Raw genomic sequence first — 20101 nt, 5'->3', positions numbered from 1 at the left:
CAACCATACGATTTTCCTTTACCGATTCCTATGTATCGCGTCCGTTTCTATTATTATTATTTCTCCTACTGGAGGGGGCAAGAGGATGTCAGTCTTCTAAAAGGGTCAATGACACAGACCACTGGGCTCAGGAGTATGCATGGTAATTTACCACGGTGCCTAAGAGGGCAATGGGGCATGCTACTATACCCGGACCTACCGGAACAGAGCGATTGATGCTTCTCAAATAGGAATATCTGCCTGATGTAGGACTACACCAATCGCTACCAGTAATGTACGGTGTACTTCTTCCACAAAATGAAGTAGGCAGGGGTTGGAACCCTGTTATTTCTACCGGAGAGGGAAGCCTTCTAAGATGCCTCCCAAAAGATGAGTAAGACGTGCCCTTGGGTACGGGAGGTGGTTGGTTTTTCATCTGTGCGGTACCTCTTGGGAACTGGTTGAACGACAAGTAGGTAGACGCGGTCAAGGTTAAAGCCCTGCGGGTTATCTTGGGGATCCTGGTTAGGGTTGGTCTCTGCTGGGAAGTGATTATGTACTCGGGTAACTTGGAGACATCTTCCCAAAGGAGAGCTTACCTTTCCTTATAACGCTCAGATGTCATCACTCCCCCCACTCGCTAGGGAAACGACTGACCGTCAAGGGCTGAAAACTCAACAGTATAAGGAATCACGACACGGAATCTCTTTTGAAGTCTCCTGGAAATACTCCGTACACAAAAACGAACCGGCCAAAAGTGTAAGGTTAGTCCTATAACATGGTTACCCTCGCTGGTGACCAAAACAAGTGTGGGCGGTGGACACTCTTTTACTCTATTATTATTATTTTACACTATATTTTATTAGATATTTCCGCTCATCTTTACTTTTACAATCCCTCTTATTGTTATTTCTAAAGGTTTCTCTGTAATTACATTCTGTGAGTTATATTCCTCTCCTCCTCTTCAAACCCTAATCTGATGGCTTTGGAAGTCCCAATTAATTTAAAGACTTGAAATGCTGGCTCAACAAAGAGGAACTTTTTAGAAGATAATTGGCCCTTTTGATCACATGCTTTGAATACTATACTACAAAGTTACCGCTGTAAACTTTATTATTTTATTTTTTATATCCTTTAATATGTACTAAATAAATTAAAACAGAATGGTGCACACCTCAATTTATACATATAGTGATAATCATGTTTTTTAGAAGTTACAGTTAACAATAGAATAGTAAATATATATATATATATATATATATATATACAGGGTGGGCCATTTTAATTAATCCACGGAAATATCTGAAAAATGATAAAACATAGAAGAAATTTTTGAAGTACACGTTATATATTGCTAAGGGGGAAAACCAATTCCGCCAAAAGTACCCCTCCCCGCCCCCCCTAAATGGGGGTAACGGGGGGTAACTTTGAAATGTCAAATGGGAATATGGGTCGAGTAATACCTCGTTCGAAAGGTCTTGGAAAACTAAGTAACGCTGTACCAAAAGATGTCTCATATTGTGCACCAGTTTCAAAATGGCCGCCATGATATGGTTCGGAAACTCCAGTACCCGTAGTGTGAAAACCATGGAAGGTAAATGAATGGAACAAAATTGAAATAATTAAATATCATAAGGCATATCGAATGATGTAATCCCTGTGATCCCAGTGGCCTCCCTAAAGGGGTCTTGTGGGCTAACTTCAAAATTTCAATGTCCGACTGGACAACGGTTCGGGCGTACGCTTGACCTACCCAATGCTGTTTGGAAGGCAGACTTCATGCATAGAGAATTGGTGCACTAAGTTAACGCGGATGGCCACAGTTACATTTTGATTAACTATTAGCATTCATGTCATATTGTGAGCTTGAGGGACGAAACGGTGTGTACGTATATCCCCGAAATGCTTTCTGAATAACCAGCACGCATTGCATAAAAGTTTCTCTTTTTTTAGTCACTACAGCGTCATCCTTACAAACAAATGTTTCAACCACACCATATCTATTTGTAAGGTTAGCCTTAATTTACGAATTAAAGTAGAGTTCTCGTTTGAACTTTCACTTTACTTTCCACCCCACTCACATACAGAGCGCAGGGAGAGATTGTTTTGCAGGACTTGGATTTCTCTCTATACATTATGGCAATTTTACTCTAATATTTTTATCTCTGTTGTATTATTCTCGAGCCTTGGAACGCCTCCGTGGTTTTCCTATTTAATTTTCGTTATTTTCATTTATGTCTAACCGTATTCATACTATGGGCACTAGACGTTTTCTCAGACACAGTCAACATGTCTTTGCGATCATTTTGAAAACGGTGTCTCATGTCGAAAATTTTCTTACAGAAGCTGTTTGATATTAATTTGTCTATGTAACGTGATGCTACTCGCTTCAAGCTGCTATTTGAAATTTTCAAGTTGGCCCCGGATACCTTTCAGTTGGCCCTTGGAGTCACCCCGACAACACCTCTCGATGTGCCTTACGTCAGTTAGCTACTCCAGTTTTTCTTTTGTTGATTTATCTCCAATCGCTTTCATACTACGGGTACTAAACCTTTTCTCTGACACGGATACTATGTTTCGGCGGCCTTTTGAGAACACTGCCATTTCACATCAATCGTTTTCTCCTGCAATATGTTAGATTTTGCAAGATTTATCGAACGAGGTACCACTCGACTCATGTTACTATTTGAAATTTTGAAGTTAGCCCCCAAGACCCCTTTAGGGAGGCCACTGGGATCACAGGGACCACACCGTTCGATATGCCCTCTGATATTTACGTATTTCAATTTTGTTCCATTCATTTACCTTCCATGGTTTTCACACTACGGGTACTGGAGTTCCCGAACCATATCATGGCGGCCATTTTGAAACCGGTGCACAATATGGAACACCTTTTGGTACAGCGTTACTTAGTTTTCCAAGACCTTTCGAACGAGGTATTACTCGACCCATGTTCCCATTTGACATTTCAAAGTTACCCCCCGTTACTCCCATTTAGGGGGGGCGGGGAGGGGTACTTTTGGCGGAATTGGTTTTCCCCCTTAGCAATATATAACGTGTACTTCAAAAATTTCTTCTATGTTTTATCATTTTTCAGATATTTCCGTGGATTAATTAAAATGGCCCACCCTGTATATATATATATATATATATATATATATATATATATATATATATATATATATATATATATACAGATTTACTGTCACTGAGCACACAAAATGTGTAAGAAACTAATTCTTTTAATGCATCTGAAACTTTTGGTTGTAAGTTATATCTTTAACAACCCCCTCCCCCCTCTCCAAAGCATGTAAATGTTGTTGCGTGATGAAGTTGTGTGTCACTACAATTCTTTAACAAACAACGCCTCGTAGTGTCAGGCCAGCATAACATGAAATTCACATTTTCTCGAACAAAGCTCATATTTACCTAAACAGCAAAAAAGTTGCGCTGCTAATACCAGTTTTGTTACAATGTGCTCAGCCCTAACTTCAAGTCTATAACTAAGAACGAGATATGAATATACGATATGAAAACTTCCACCATTATTTTCTCGAATTTATGCACCATCTGGTAGTGAAATTAAACAGCAACGGACGAAATTTAGTGTCCAATAATTAAGACGTCACAAACACAGTATAGAAAAGACATGGAACTTGTATTATTTTATCTAACCGGGGATGAGTCCAAAGTTGAACCTTGAATCTGGGTTCAAGCCTATATATTTTCTAAAAGGCTTTGTCAAGCACGTGCCAAACAGGTTTCAATTCCGTGCCCGAAAGTGACTACCCTTTAGGTTTGGATATACAGGGTGCGGCACGTAAAACCGGCCCGTAAAGTGAACACATAAAATGAAATGTAATGTATTGAATATGATTAACTACAACACATAAATAAAATGTAATGTATTGAATATGACTACTCACCTTCACAGCAGGTGCTGAAAGTGTCCTCCGCCCACTTCAACACACATGTGAGCACGATTGTGGAGATTCATATATACCCTTGTCAGTTCTTGTGTTGTAATGCTATTGGTGACATCCTGGATCCTGGTCTTGAGTTCTTCAATTGTGTGTGGATTTGTTTCGTATACTCTTCCCTTTAACAGTCCCCATAAGTAAAAGTCACATGTGGACAAGTCTGGTGACCGAGGAGGCCACAAGCCTTTGCTGATTGTCCTCTCTGGTGTAAACATCTCATGCACAAGGGACAATGATGCAGCTGATGTGTGGCATGTTGCACCGTCCTGCTGAAAGTAACATAACTGACGCTCCTCTTCGGTCAAGTGTGTATAAAACTCCTCCAGGATTCCCATATACACGTCACTGTTCACTGTCGTCTCAAAGAATATGGGCCCAATAACGCGTGTGGCGGAAATGGCACACCAAACACCAATCTTCTCATCATGCAAGGGTACCTGGTGGATTGCGTGTGGATTTTCTGTCGACCAATACCGGTTGTTTTGGGAATTTACGTACCCAGACAGATGGAACCACGCCTCGTCACTCATGATGAGCATTAGTGGATCCAAGAAACCACTGGCAACATTGCTCAACAGCCATGAACAGAAATGCACCCTCTTCTGCAGGTCAGGCTCCTTCAGCTCTTGCACAACACTTATCCGGTACGGTTTTAACTTCAGTCCCCTTAAAACACGTCTGCAACTTCTCTCACTCGCATGAACCTGTTGACTCAATCTCCTGGTTGACTTTCGAGGACTTCTTGTCATTATCTCCTCCACCTACATCTTTAATTCAGGTGTGCAGACAGATGGTCGTCTGTTCCTGGGAGCATTTTGAACCGATCCTGTACGCCGCCATTTTTCAATCAATTCCTAAATGGTGCTTTTTGCTGGCACAGAACGTCCTGGAAATTTCTCCCGAAACAAATTCTTTGTTTTCACAAAAGATCCAGTGAGAATGAACCCTTCAACAATGGCAACACGCTCGGGTATCGAATACGGCATTATCACACACTGACACTCACCCGGCTTAACACAACGAGGCCTTTTTCTCAACTGGTTTCGACAAGTTTCACTGGCTGCGGCTGCACGTGACTGCTGCAGGTCACGTAAGTCGACCCGACCTCGACACGCCATCTCTTGGTAGGAAGGTAGATTATTTAATTGTTGCCAAAAACACAATATACCAGAATATTACGACAGGCCGGTTTTACGTGCCGCACCCTGTATATAGAACAACTTTACGTATATGTACTACATATTAAAGTGCTCCACATGACTAGTAGATTAAGAATATAGTATGCACTACCCAATTATATCCTATATCAAGGTAATAAAACCAAACAATTGATTATTTTACTATAAATACCCTATATTAGTGCATTTATAAAGTTGAGAAAAGCATATCCAAAATATCCAGTCAACAGTAAGTCATTTGGTATCACAAATAATGTCATTCATTGTTATGGCTTGATCTGACACATTCGGTGACATGTGAAATTGAATATAGAATATTGCAATGTGGTTATTTTCCTTGATTTCACCTATATACGCTGTCAGATCAGTACGTTCATTATGTATTCGTCAACTGCTCATCTAGACTAGTTGTTTGATAGATCACACGGTACAAAAACGTTCAATAGATTTTGAGTTACTAATTAGATGAAAACTAGTCGTGGTGGTAATTTGAGCTCATTTACTCAATCCGAAGAGCTTCTTCTTTGTAGCTACATAAACCTGATTGGTCACCTTCAGAGTTTAAGCCCTCTAGCCACGACAAGGCCCGGGTAATGAGAGAGAAGTAGGCTCCGCCTGGATGTTGTTTGCCGGAGCTTGGCTTTTGTTTCTGGCTATGTGTGAGAGTCATATAACTCACACGTCACAATCCTGGTAACATGGTGCTGCCAGGATTTGGCCTTTATTTTTAAGGTGTGAGGAGCACGAAACTCACACTGCCTCACGATCACTTTACGGCATGATGGTGAGGTTCACTAATATAGGATAGTTATAGTAAAATATTTTTGTTTGTTTGTTTGTTTGTTTCATTACCTTGATATAGGATATAATTAGGTTAGACTCATCCCTGGTAAGAGCATTTTTAAAGAGTAATTAGTTTCTAAATTCCTGGTCTTGTTCACTATCTTTGGGTTATTTACCAAGATTATTCTAAGTTCCATTACTAATTGGTACGATGGGATGCATATCTACTTACAGTAAATTTATATATATATTAGTGGGCACAAAAACCGGTTTTTCAACGGATCCGGTTTTCTTCAAAATTTGTTCTATTTCTGTGTTCTATTCAAAATTTGTTCCAAAATAGTGTTCCGTTCTTCGGAAACCGAATCCATTTCCACAGAAATAGTTTTGTGTGTTTTCCCAAGATTTTCACCGAAAAAACCGAACCAGTTTTTGGAGAAAACCGAAATGTCGGTTTTTCGGGTTACGGGTTTTCTACAAACCGGTTATATATATAAAATCTCGTACCTTAAAACATCCAATAGACAAAATTTATGTACAGTTTTGAGGCACTCCTTGCCTCTTCCACGGCGCATCTGAAGAAAAACAATAAAGCATAATATATGAATTTTTTTCTAACACGTTTTTCCTTCAGATGCGCCGAAGAAGAGGTCACGATTGCCTCGCAACTATATGCGGATTTCATGTCCTTTGAAAGTTTTAAGGTACGACAATTTTCTATTTACAGTTATTCTTCTAATTTTTTTTACTAAGTTATATGAGTATCAGTTTCGTTAACCATAATTTTTATTATATGATCTTTACACTTACTTCTCTGGCAGTGTTTGCCAAACCATCCTTCATCACAGACACAAGTGTTATTGGATCCACAGGATCCGTGTCCACATGATTTAGTACAAGAGCTCTGTGGAGACGCCCTCCTACTAATGGTACCAATTTCACAATGGTCACCCATGAATCCCACTGGGCAACGGCATTTATTCGCTCCTCGGCAACGGCCACCGTTTAGGCAAGGAATTATACATTTTGCTATAAAGGAAAAATAGAATAAAAGTATGCTAGCAATATGAGTACATAAACTATTAGATACTACAAACATTAAGTATGTAATCTTGTAACTGAATACGCTGCTAAGTTTAAATTAGAAAACCTGTTTCCTCTGAATCTAGTTTTTTCTAGACTATACTACTAGACTCTATGACAGAATTACTATTACCCACATTCCCAACATCATGTTTTGTATTGTTCTCCTGGACTTCTCCAGAAGTTTTGCAACCAAAACTATACATGGTCCATGTGTATCTCCCCTGCACCTTTTGCAAAGGAAAGAAAAATTAAAACATGTAAGTTACCGCGTAATTTTTGTATCCACACAGCAAGAGATCATAGATTATACCTTCTACTTTATTGATCTTCATGTCTTCTATATTCATCGACAGGAGATGTTTGTCACGAAGTAGTAGCAGCAATTACCCGACAAATCTACTTTATATTTCCTCATTAACTTCGTTTTGGTTCGTTACAACCATTGCTTTCTTCTGAATGTATGCACCAGTACCTTTTTTCTTTTCTTTTTTTTTAATTGCTGTTGCTCTTGCATTTTTATTATTTTTGCGTTTTGAAATGAATTATTCAAATTACTTATTACTTGTTACAACAGGGTGTCTACTAAAATTCCAAAATGAAATTTCGTGATCTTTTCTTTACCAAACCATAAAATTTCCTAACATTCTCAAGAGCGAATTCGGGTGCAAATTAGGCCGAATTTTCATGCATGCGATAGAACACTTTGCTTGCGATTCAGTAGCGTCTAAAGCCCATCATAAAGACATTTTTGGTGGTGAATTTTGACATTTTATAGAACAAAATTTTCCAATCTGTGCTTATATTTGTATAGATAAAAAAAAAAAAAAAAAAAAATCGTGCCCCAAAAGCTAAATTTCGTGACTTTTTTTTTTTTTTTTTTTTTTTACTTTCATGACCGTTTTTTGGTTTCGTGACTTTCGTGATCGATACCTGTACAATAAACTTACATATAAAAATATTAGTTCTACCCCAGCAGTTCCCATCTCATCCAAGTGCTTGGGGGCAATCCCCCCAAATTATATAGAAGACTACTTGCTTGGTAGCCTGTGCCTCATTTTGAAGCAAAATCAATCTATGTCCGGTTATGTCACGCGCCACAATTTTGTCATTTCGATTAGAAGAGTTAATTTTTTAAGTTTAACGACCAACGATCATGCACTGAAGCTCAGAGAGAGAATGAAGAAAGCGGGAGGCAATGACAATGGGTGTTTGTCCACCACAACGCCCTGCTGGCGCGATCTGGAATCGAACCATGGAACCCATGCACCAGAGGTAAGGCTCTACCATTCAGTCTTCGCAGTCCCGAAAGAGAATGCATTCTTTGCTATGATGATAAATAATTTTGAATTGTTGTTCACGCTAAGTTCTCCTTCACGACGTTTTTAAAGGAATCATTATGGAACAATTCAAGTTCCATTGTGTCATTATCAATGTAAAATTATGCCTGCCCCAAATAATCTCATGGGCGCATCCAAAGCTCTAATACGTGTCTACGGGCACTCCTGTTCTACCCATCAATTTTTATCACTGCCCAAGATATGAACAAGAAAAAGTTATTTTGGAAATACAAAATCAGGCTTTCTAGAAAAAGTTTGTTCGCTGAAAAAAAAAATCAAATGTAAGGATGTGCATTGGGACACTATTCACTAAAAAATGAACCGTGCACAAGAGTGACCTGTAATCGCCAATTTAATTCACATTAGATCCGTGCGAAAGGACAGTTGACCATCTCTGGGAGAGTTTGACCCCGGAAGTGTCTTAAGCCAACACTAATTTTAACAAGATACACACACGTAAGGTACTGGAGGAACGATAAGCATAGAGTGTGGACACGCTATTAGAATATTAAAATAAAATAAATTTACAATGTACTTGTTCAAAATTGCTAGTATGAAGGTAAAAAAGTTCACTCGTAGTACGGATAAAGCGTTTGTGCTTTCTCTCTTCCCGATAAACTGAACCCTCCAATTGCCCGTGTTTGCCTGAAGGTAAAGCAAATAAGAGCCTTTAACACGTGCCGACAGCATGGGACATTTCTTCTCTCTCTTGTGTGACCTAAAAAACCTTTCTTTCGTCTCTGTACACGTAAATATTTGGATAATATACCCACAATTACTCAGTTTTTGCATACGTAGTGTTCTAATTCTCAAATTATCCACTCAGTACATGGCTCTACTTTCCATTTAACCTTTTGAATAGCAAGAAAAAGTTTTTTAACTGGATCTGAAGAGTTACTTCAAACCAATAACCTAGAGCTTGCCTTCAAACAAAAAATATTCGAAAGACCCAAAACTGACAGTTAATTAAGAGTAGGGTACTTACAAAATTCACAACGCAGACCATAATATCCTCTTGGACAATCACACGTATCTTTTTGCACACATTTCCCTCCATTCAAACATTTTTCAGCACAAATGCCTGCGGAAAAACTTAAAATTAGGAAAAGAGTAAGAGTACACTATAAAGTTCCCGTTCTTAAAATATAAATAAATTCAAGCAAAAATATCTGCTCATTTTCAGTAAAATTTTGACTTTGTGGAAAATACAGTATAACGAAGTTGTAATATGCCATTATTTTAAATCCAGCGGAATGAAATGAAATTTATACTCGAACGTCTTGTAAATATGACCTGCAGACAGGCCGTCCGCAGCGTTGGGCAACAAGCTTTCTATAGATTTACGAAGCTCTTCGAAATACATGTCAAAATAAATTTGCCTATACAGCGCTTAGTATTTAATATGTTAAATATTATACTATATTTACTGCAAATCAAGTTCTGCAATGTGCGTAGCAAATAATAATTATGTTACATGAAGTATTAAGTGCATGAAAGCATCAAGGTGTGTTGGTCTTTTGCTTCCCCCTTTGTAGACAAGACTGAGTGGATGATAAATACAAGCGAATGATGAAAGAATTGGTAAAATAAAGACAGTGTAAAGAAACTGGAGAATCGCAAGTCAATTCAGAAACGTTATGGTGTTTACTACAAAGTTACATGGCCTGAAGTGTAAAAGAGAAGCTATTCCCCCCAGTGGTGTCCCTCGTCCAACTTTCCTTTATTACGAAAAACGCAAAGCAATGTACAAGTATCAATAACCTTTTTTCCTGTTTTAGAAACAGGAAACTAATATAAGTCGTATTAGTCGACTTCTCACTTCTGAAATGCGCGATCGTCATACACATTAATATTTCTGACAGTCACCTTAAATGAAGCTTAATATATAAATAAGTGGGAGTGAACTCACCCTTTTCTTTTGTATCCTGTTTATAATATAAGCCGTTTCAAGAAATCTGTAGTCAATACACTCAGAAACGTACAAAGTTTATTCCTTGTATCCTGTAAGTTCAAATTTCTTGGACATCCGTTGTCAAGACATGAGTATGAAAATATTTCAATGCGGATTTGATATGCCTTGACAATGGTAACAGTTGTCAGCGAAAATTTGACTTTTAACATGTTTGAACTACAAAGTACAATAAAACAAGGCGAGTACCTTTCCAGTTTATTGATAAAATTGTTTTCGAAGCGGTTTATCTTATAGAAGGGAGTCATTTGGCATATTAAATAAGATTAGAATTTTACCACCCACTGTTGTTTGTAAGAAATCGTTGTTTCGAAAATATTCATATCCAAATAATTTCGAACGTGCACAGAACAGTAAAGTAAAAGTAGTACACGACTAAAAGCACCACTATTAGTATCATTAGTTATATATATATATATATATATATATATATATATATATATATAATGAACTCTTTAAAATAGGTTGTATAACATCATTAACTTCACCCTGTATTTCTCTTAATTTTACAGTCACTTTAGAATGTATCATCTTTATACAAGTGTACATACGTATATTACTGATACCATTGGTAAATAGAAAATAAAACTTAGATATGACTCTTGTACTTTTAGGCTTTAGCAATGTTACGTCCTTCAACTGCGGCACTTATCTGGCACACAACGATACGCAATGCTCATCGACAAGCTATAATTGACACAATAATACGGGTGGATCATGCAGGAGAATATGGTGCAGATCGAATTTATGCTGGACAACACGCCATTCTTGGTAAGAACATGTTACTAAGGAGCTGACTATGATATTTTCATATTTATGTTTAAAAATACGTAGAATTCCTTCTTGTTTATTTTAATACGAAATACTGTAACGAAATTTCATTACAAAAATGAATAATAAGAATTTCATGATTCATAGTGATTTCGTTTACAAAAATAAATTGTATTTAAATTGTAATTGTATTAGGGTAATTATATTTTAAATTTCACATATTAATGTTGAAAACGATAAGATGCCGAATGAATTATTATTTAATATGTATTACAACACATGAAAATTACCCTAATTGCGACAGCGAATTAGGTACCTTTTAATCATTGCCTTCTGAACTCGGTGAAACTACTCCCGGCATCTACCTGATGTCCATGGGGAAAACCCAGGAAATACCTTACTTAGAATGGCTAGCCTGGAAAAACTGTTACACGTTTTCGACCGAGCGTCTCCACCGGGAATCGAATCCGAGACCACTCGTACCAAACTATCTTTTTACTAGCAAGTCATAATCACCTTATTTTCATTTTTCTTTTACACCTATACCTTTGCTGGGGCGTAACTCACTGCATGCTCCCCTTTCGCTGCACGAATGTTTCATCTTGCTTCTCAGTTGAAACTCATACAGCACTTTACGATTAGGCATTCCTTGCCGCTTGATATTTCAAATTAGAAGAGCACTTGTCACGAAACTAAAAAAAGCCATTAATGTATTTCAAGGGAAGGATTCCTTTGTACATTAGCGCATTGAACGCTATGTTTCTGTTAACTTCTATTATATTTCCAGAGATGCCCAAAGTTCATGTTCTCACATGGCGGGAAACTTATAGGACACCCTAGTATAGCTTGAGTTGGCATGCCGGAGTTCCAATTCAGTTGGTATTGTATGATCTTAGTAACTCCTTAATAGAGATACTGTTATAAATCCTTACAAGTCTCTCTGTAAACTACTTGCTGCAAAAATATTCACCATTTTAAAACAGTGTTTAGTTGATATACCGTATTTGTTCATATAATCTGCATGCATTTTAATCTATTTTGACCAATGAAAAATTGGGATACGTAAAATATGCGGATTTTAGATAAAGGTCGTGAGCTGGGTTTCATTGTAGTACATAGTAATTCAGAATATAATACCTTTGTCGTTGTTTTGTAAGGGCTCAATCAATAATTAAATTTATGAAATCATAATAAATGCAAAGTATATAGCACCAGCATCAGACCACAAAAGGCCCTAAATGGTATTTTGCATTTCCTTCGTGTGTCTTTTAGCTTCCTGCAATAATGTACAACAGATTCGAGAATTCCTATTCATTCTCCTGCACGAAGGCCGAACTGATCCGCGAAACCTATTACTTTTAATTTGTACAACGCTGTATAATTATTATTCTTCTTCTTTCTCAATTTTAACATAAATGTATATTACAATTGTTGAAAAGCAACTAAAATATTTACTGTTTTCACTACCCCTTTTACATTTACAAAAGACAAGCATCAGTGTTTGACTGACGGTATCTAGGATTTCTTTATAGAGTAGATAGTGAAGTTACTGGTGAATGAACAATACTGTGAAATGCGAGAACTCGTTCCCTTGTAAGAAACAACTACTAGTCCCATAGACACAGATCGAATTGGAAATAAATTTTTAAAAGCTGTGCGTCAAATACACAGATACACGGAGCAATAATATAGTTCAAACTAATTAAAAAAAAAAAAAAAAAAACAATGTTCAAAGTATGCGGTGGCGCAAAGTAAGTAAGCAAATACCACCATACTATATTCACTCATGAAAATTGCATCTTTAGCTTAATAAACTTCAATTAAAGCAGTGATATGCATGCACTACGAGAGCTAGTAAATGTATTTATTCCTGTTTTAAGTAATTAATGTTTATTATCTTAGGTAAAACGAGTTCTGGTCCCTTAATTCATCATATGTGGGAACAAGAAAAGGAACATAAGAAGACTTTTGAAGAGCTAATAAACAAATACAGAGCAAGACCAACAGCGCTTCTTCCTATATGGAATATAGCAGGATTCGTACTTGGAGCAGGTATGATTGAAAAGTAACAACGGTATATTCTAAGTAGTATTTTGTTATTTTAACTCAAAAAATGAAAATAATTGTGTTGCAAATAAGCTGAATCTCTATGACCGTCATTTACTTGTCGGCAAGCCTTTACTTAATCATGTTTAGGGTGCTTAAAAATACTTAATACTGACAAAATTAAAATACCTTAGGAAAAAAAAATGTCCGTAATTATCATGTGAAGCTAGTATTTCGCTGACACAACACACAGAATGTTCTATAATTAACAATTGTGTAGTCAGCAAGACATGGATGTTCAGATGGTATACCAATATCTAACCACGACCTATTCAAGGTTTTGCTGAGCTTTCATTGAATAATAACATTTTCGAAATAATAACAGCTCCTCTTTGGTTTATCATTACAAATAAATGAAACAAAGCCACAAGTAGTAGGATTGGTAAACAAATTTCTACGAGTGTTCTGTTATCGTTTTTAGCTCCTCAGGAATATGTCTTCGATTCAGCTTGAGGGTTCCCATGAGGATCAATGTAAAATCTTCATGAAGTTCTTCTAATTTAACTGATGCTAATAGATAATATCGGTCTGTAGGTACATTACGACCAGTTTCTTTGATAGGTTCAACCAGCTCTTTAACCACCCCGTCAGTATCTTTCAGTGACACCGCGGTTTCTTTTCTTTTCTTTCATAGACATGCATCGAAACAGCATACCTAATTTCTGCGTCACACAACATACCAACATACGAATAAAAATTCTGTACTTTCCAGGCTTATTCTTGCTAAACATTTTTTAAGAGGACATCGACCCCAAAATGAAGATAGCATCTCGTCTTCTGTTGTCTGGTCCAAAGGTGTAGAAGTTGGGTAATTATCATAAGGGGTTTGAGGGTGTTGACTCTGTTGGTCCCCATTAGAATAAGTAAAACAATGAAACCAAGAAGTTCACCTTCGTTCAGGGTTTGAAGAAACCCGGGTATTTAAAAAAAATCTACCTGGGCCCATATGGGGTTAATTGGTTCTTTTTGGAAATATTTCAATGTCTTTGGAGTAAAAGTGTTAAAATGTGATTTATATTTCAAGATTGTCATTGTCGCAGCTTGCAACAATTTTCTGTTCACTGTTGTCTTGAAAAAATGGCCGCCATTTTGAAATTTTACATTGGATTGACGAGAAAATCTATACAGCAGATTTAGAATGTTTCTTGCTTCTACCCTCAAAATTTCAACTTAAAAGTCAGAAAATTGCACCCTGTACCGTGGATACCCGCTAGTTGAAAAATGGCCGCCATTTTGGAATTTTACGTTGGATCGCCGCCAAAATATATATATACAGCTAATTTAGAGTGTCTCGTGCTTCTACTCTGAAAATTTCTATTAAAAGACCGAAAACTGCCCTTTGTAGCGTGGATACCCGCTATTTTGAAATTTTACGTTGGTATGCCGCTAAAATCTACACAGGAAATTTAATGCGTCTCGTGCTTCTACCCTGAAAATTTAAACTTAAAAGACCGAAAGTTGTACCCTGTAATGTGTGTGTGATACAGGCAGACAAATGAGCAAATGTAGATCGAGTCATCCCAGGAGCCTTAGTAACGTTCACCAAATATGAATACCAAATATACTAATTTAAAACAAAGATATAATGCATGTATTACAAAATAAAAGTAAATGTTTTCCAGCGTAAAATAAATAGCTTTATTGTTGAAGTATTCACTTCCGATGCTTTGTGCGTTCAACTGTGGAAATTTCGCGAGCACTTCTTTCACGATAGGTTTTCCCCGAAAATACAGCTTACTTTACTGTACATCGACACTTCCACTAGCACGGAAGTTTGAATTCAGCACTTGAAACAGTAGCGTTACATAGTCTTCGGAATTCCAAGCATTAAGCATCTTATATTTGAGAAGAAATTTTACGCTATTGCTGGTGTTGATTCTACAGAATGCTCAATTGAAGAGTAGCAACTAATGACGGAACTAAACTACTGTTGTTGGAAAACTAAATTGTACTGAATAATACTTGTGTTATCATCAAATGTATGAAATAATACTAATAGTTTTACCAATGTATTTACATATTTACTAGTGGTACAGGCACCTATGGCCTTAAACTCGTCAAAGTATCTTCTAAAATATAAAATTGCATATTTAACTTCAAATAGGCTATCAACATAAAACATATATTAATTTGTTCTGTAACTATCTCAAGCTAAGGTAAGCTTTTTTTATTCATTCAGTGGATTGAGAACTTTATATAGGTCTAACGTTGAATGTTGTATACTTTAACATGAAAACATCTAATTCGCCCGAAGTCCATAATCTGATAAAAATCACTTTCAATGTGATCACCTTAGTTGTATGAATAATATACTAACAAAAAGCTCCAAAACCCAGGTGGGTCCAACCCGAAAAAACCCGGCAGGCAAACCCTGTCTTTGTTGTTAAAGTCAATTTTACGTCTTCGAGGTTTTTTTTTTTTTTTTTTTCTTTCTTTTCAAAATGCTCGACAATAACTTCGGGACATAGAATTTCTTGAGAGCTTCTTCAGAGAAATTCACTTTGCCTGAATTTCGTAATCCCAGCTTCTGCAGTTTTCTTTTTGATACACATGGTTTATTATTCTAGTGTGCGAATTGGTAAACTGAGGCCGAACAGAACACTGAGGTATAAAGGTATACACAGTAATTCAAAATTATACAATAATGCCTTCCTCCCCAACACACACAAGTATGATTATCTGACTACAGTAATAAACTATAAATTCATTGAATCAATGAACTTCGAAATAACTAAATTAACTATAGGTCCTATATCACCCGAAGTACTTGCAAATCGACAAATGACATCGTTATGATGTCGTCATCCAAATTCACCTCTGAAGATGAAGTGAATAGTATAAAGATTTGATTGTGAGTGACAACCATAGACATAATAAAATAGTTAAATTGGGCGACGGTGAAAACTGAAGAAAAGAATTTTAAAGTATTATGTGGTAGCTGTGAGTATACAATTAGAAGCCAGGCGTGAATAGTTTACAGCTTTCATTTTGATATACAGCTAACAGATTAAAATTATATGAACGAACAAAAACCAGTCAAATTTGACAATATACTCGAGCATTTTAACATCGTTTAACGAGTCGAGGGGGATAAATAAGCATCTCTGGTACGAACAGTTCAAGTAGACAAGTTTAAATATTTAGGCCTAACAATCACAGATAAAAACTCCATAAAAGATACAGTAAAGGAAAGAATACAACTAGGCAACAAAGCATATTGCGCAAACATGAAGTTACTAAAAAGTAAAAACACAAGTAGGGGGACAAAAATGAGAATATACAAAACGTTAATAAGACCAGTAGTAACATACGGCTCCGAAACATAGCCACTGACAAAAGAAATCGAGAAAAAACTCAGAACTTTCGACAGGAGAATAGTAAGGCAAATTTACGGACCAATTAAAGAACAAGAAACCTGGCGAATCAGAACTAACGAAGAGATCAACGACATAATAGAGAATCAGGATATAGTCAGGTTCATAAAATCGAATCGACTAAGGTGGCTAGGACATGTAATAAGAATGGACAGCTACAGGATGCCATACAAAATCATGAAAGAAAGACTCTATTCCAGCAAAAGGAAAGGAAGGCCAAAAACCAGGTGGCTGGACGGGGTGAAAAGTGATTTGGAAAAATTGAAGGTTCGAGGATGGAAAGAAAAATGCAAAGATCGGGAAGAGTGGAGGCAAATAGTGGAAGAGGCCAAAGCCCACCCAGGGCTGTAGCGCCAAGTGGTAAGTAAGGTCGGACAGTTCAGTTAGTATCTTTGAGAGGGATGAAAATGTGATTGAAGGACCAAATTTCCCCTGGTAATTCGTACCTCGTAAGTGATATCTTCTCGCTATCCTCTTTCACCACTAAAATTATATTCTTCATCTTCTGGCTATTTAAAAGTTCTCGATCTATAGAACTCTCCTGTAACCTGTGACATTCTCAAAACAAGATAGCAAGTTTTGTTACCAACACCGCGTCGAGCAGAAAGAAAATGTAAAAACTGCCCAAAGTACAAAACTGTTGCTTGTTGGCCAGTGTAGCCAGATATACACTTTATTTCGGAGATAGGGAAGACAAAATTACCCTGTTCTGATGATAGTCTCGTACTGAAGTTAAATCTCTTACTATCTTCAAATGAAATGGTTCCAAATATTCCCAAGGCTGGGGGCTCCCGTAACCCGCTATCATAAAATTATGTATTTTCTAAGGTATTTATGAACTATTCTCTTATATCACTATGGCAAATTGTTTAACTAACAGAGAACTAATAAGGAAAAACTGACTGACAAAATACTAATTGTTGAAAAACTACCTCGTGGGTTCGAGGATTCCTCCCCTCCTCGAGATTTCTAGGGTCTCAAATCATATATGGTGCTTAATTTCGTAAGTGAAAAGTGAAGAACATTGAAGAACATCCTAGAAACGCCGTCACGACGTAGATCCTACTATTGGTTCAATTAGCTGATCTTGAGTCCTTAGCCAACTTGTGGAGAATTTATTTTATAGTGGTTGCAGCACGTGATAGATGCAAGAGATACTAATATGACAGGGATGTATCAGAATTGGGTCCAATTACTTTTTGGTTATAAGTTATATGTTTAGATCAAACAATTAGTGTACTATATCATATATTTATTTTACAGGACAAGATAGGTGAAAGATCTATACTCTTGTATTGTTCATTGTAGGAAGTGCTTTACTCGGTCCAAAGGCTGCGATGGCCTGTACAGTAGCTGTAGAATCTGTGATTGTGGATCACTACAACAACCAATTAAGACTGTTGATGGAAGATCCAGTAAAAAATAAAGAGCTTTTAGATGTAATTCGCAAATTTCGAGATGAGGAACAAGAACACCATGACACAGGGCTGGTGGAAGGAGCTGAAGAAGCCCCGCTGTACGACGCCTTCACTGAAATTATAAAAGCAGGCTGTAAAGCAGCTATTTGGTTGTCTGAAAAAGTCTAGCTAAAGTTTCTTTCTCGTTTTCTCCATGTATAGTATTTTTGTACCAGTAATTAATACGCTTATTTTTATATATTTCTTTTGTTGTTTCATTTAAGACTTACCTTTCCTTTGAGAAACTTCATTACACATAACTACATATCTAATGATAATGCAACATTTGGACTTTGATTTTCGGTTAGCGTCCCTTTCAGCAGCGAGGCTATATGAGACACGGACGTGGACCTATAGCTTAATATGGGATCCAAACCACATTAGCTCCCACTGGGAATTGAACCCGTGTCTTCCACCCTAAACATGCGTACGCTAATCGCTTAGCCACGAGAGACCTTAACATTTTGGTCATAATTAGAAGCAATTCCCAACAATACTTTATTTTAGCACTAAAAGAAGTAACGTGCAATAAATGTTAAGTTTACTTTTCATACATAAGTTTATTTTTGTGGGCGTTTTTGCTATTGTAGGTAGATTGCACCCGTCTAAATTTTTCTGTCTACACAGAGAGACATCTGTAACAGGTAACTGCGTCGGGTGACAATGGCTATGATTTATTGTAATTATTATTGGACTGTGTCAAAGATGGTTTGATTTGGTTTCCTTGTCTTTATTATTTTTCTTTCTAGCATGTACAATATAAAACAGGTTGTCTGTAGATTAACGTGGAAGCCAAATTACATAAGCTTCATCCGAGTCTTTCGTACCACAGACACAAACATTCATTATTCAGCCACACGGAAGTATTTACAACGTTAGAATGGTGTCTCAGTTCGTAGTGAGCTGATATTGTGCTTTGTTATTTAAAGTTATGTCCTATGAAGATATCTGATATATCCTTAATATAGAAACGCTTGAGATTATATGAGACTAATTGTTCCCCTCCAAGCCATCAGTTCGTCTGCAAATTGTCTGTGCACTAGCGACAACTATTAGAAGCATGACTGACAGACTGAATCGTCTTGCTTCTGTAAGGATGTATAACCTATCAAATGACTGTCAATTTATTTCCTGTAGGGCTAATACGATCGCTACTTTGATAACTACGTTCTCCTGTTAGCTGGCAATTCTTCTTTATTAAGTCATCTTAACTTCGGTGTTGACCTCTCTAGGTTACTTGCCAGGACAGGTCCCGACTTACCTAACCAATGCAGTACACAACCATTATCACTAACGTACGAAGTCAACTACTCCACATTACTACGAGATTAACTCAGTTTGGAATGCAGTATGTAACGTGTTGAACTAGTAATATATAATATATCTATATAAAATAAGAAATATGAGCAGTAGTCTTATCAGCTTATTTTCCATAAGAAAACTGCCAGCAATGTGTAATTTTCCAATTGCCTCGTAATAATAGGTTAATCTCAAAAACTTTTCCGTCAACAACCAAGCCATAAACTACGATCAACATAAAATGCCCTACCCACTTATCTAGTAGCTAGCGCATGTCTTTGATGCACGAGGTCTTGGGTTCGATTCTCAATGGAAGAGCCTTGGAATTTCAACACATTATGATGATTCGGATTTAATCTTAAACTGTAGATCACGTCTCATATAGTCTCGGTGCTGAAAGGGATGATAAACTCCAACCACTGAACATAAAATAAAAATGTAGTATAAAAATAATAAAATATTAAGATAAAGGATGCTCATCTAATGCGACATGTTGCTTATTATGAGCCACAATATCCTATAACTCTGCATTATGATTTGCTCTCCTGAAACAGGTTCCGCTAGTCAAAAATTCTGGAAATTCGCTCATTGTTACATAGGTAACGCGCGTGCTTCGAAAATTTGATCCCTGTGGGATACTTGGCTCGCATAAAAGTCCAAGTAGTGGTTCTCACTGTAATAGTATGTTCCAGATTTTTTTTTTTTTTTTAAATAGCACTGAAGCTATACGAGACAAGATCTACAACTGAACGTGCGATCCGAACTACATTTCCAAGCGAGAA

The 20101-nt window shown here is 36.9% G+C and overlaps 2 protein-coding genes across 5 annotated transcripts in view; one reads left to right on the top strand and one right to left on the bottom strand.

Moving 5' to 3' along the window:
- Nucleotides 1-18221, top strand: part of Coq7 (ubiquinone biosynthesis protein COQ7, mitochondrial) — a 41359-nt gene extending 23138 nt beyond the window's left edge. For all 4 annotated transcript variants that reach the window (XM_081742252.1, XM_081742253.1, XM_081742251.1 and 1 more), the window contains exons 2-4: nt 10927-11083; nt 12986-13135; nt 17872-18221. In XM_081742252.1, coding sequence (XP_081598378.1) covers nt 10936-11083; nt 12986-13135; nt 17872-18149 — 576 coding nt within the window. In that variant the 5' untranslated portion in view covers nt 10927-10935 and the 3' untranslated portion in view covers nt 18150-18221. The remainder of the gene's footprint in view (nt 1-10926; nt 11084-12985; nt 13136-17871) is intronic.
- Nucleotides 1-20101, bottom strand: part of shf (WNT inhibitory factor 1) — a 43782-nt gene that overhangs the window by 3036 nt on the left and 20645 nt on the right. The window contains exons 7-8 of the mRNA XM_081742249.1: nt 9329-9424; nt 6731-6949 (exon numbers count right to left, since the gene is read on the bottom strand). Coding sequence (XP_081598375.1) covers nt 6731-6949; nt 9329-9424 — 315 coding nt within the window. The remainder of the gene's footprint in view (nt 1-6730; nt 6950-9328; nt 9425-20101) is intronic.

This window comes from Thermobia domestica, chromosome 16 (genome assembly GCF_964235325.1).
Source record: "Thermobia domestica chromosome 16, izTheDome1.hap1.1, whole genome shotgun sequence".
NCBI lineage: Eukaryota > Metazoa > Arthropoda > Insecta > Zygentoma > Lepismatidae > Thermobia > Thermobia domestica.
Note: the sequence above shows the minus strand (reverse complement) of the source record. Positions and strands in the feature narration are given on the sequence as shown.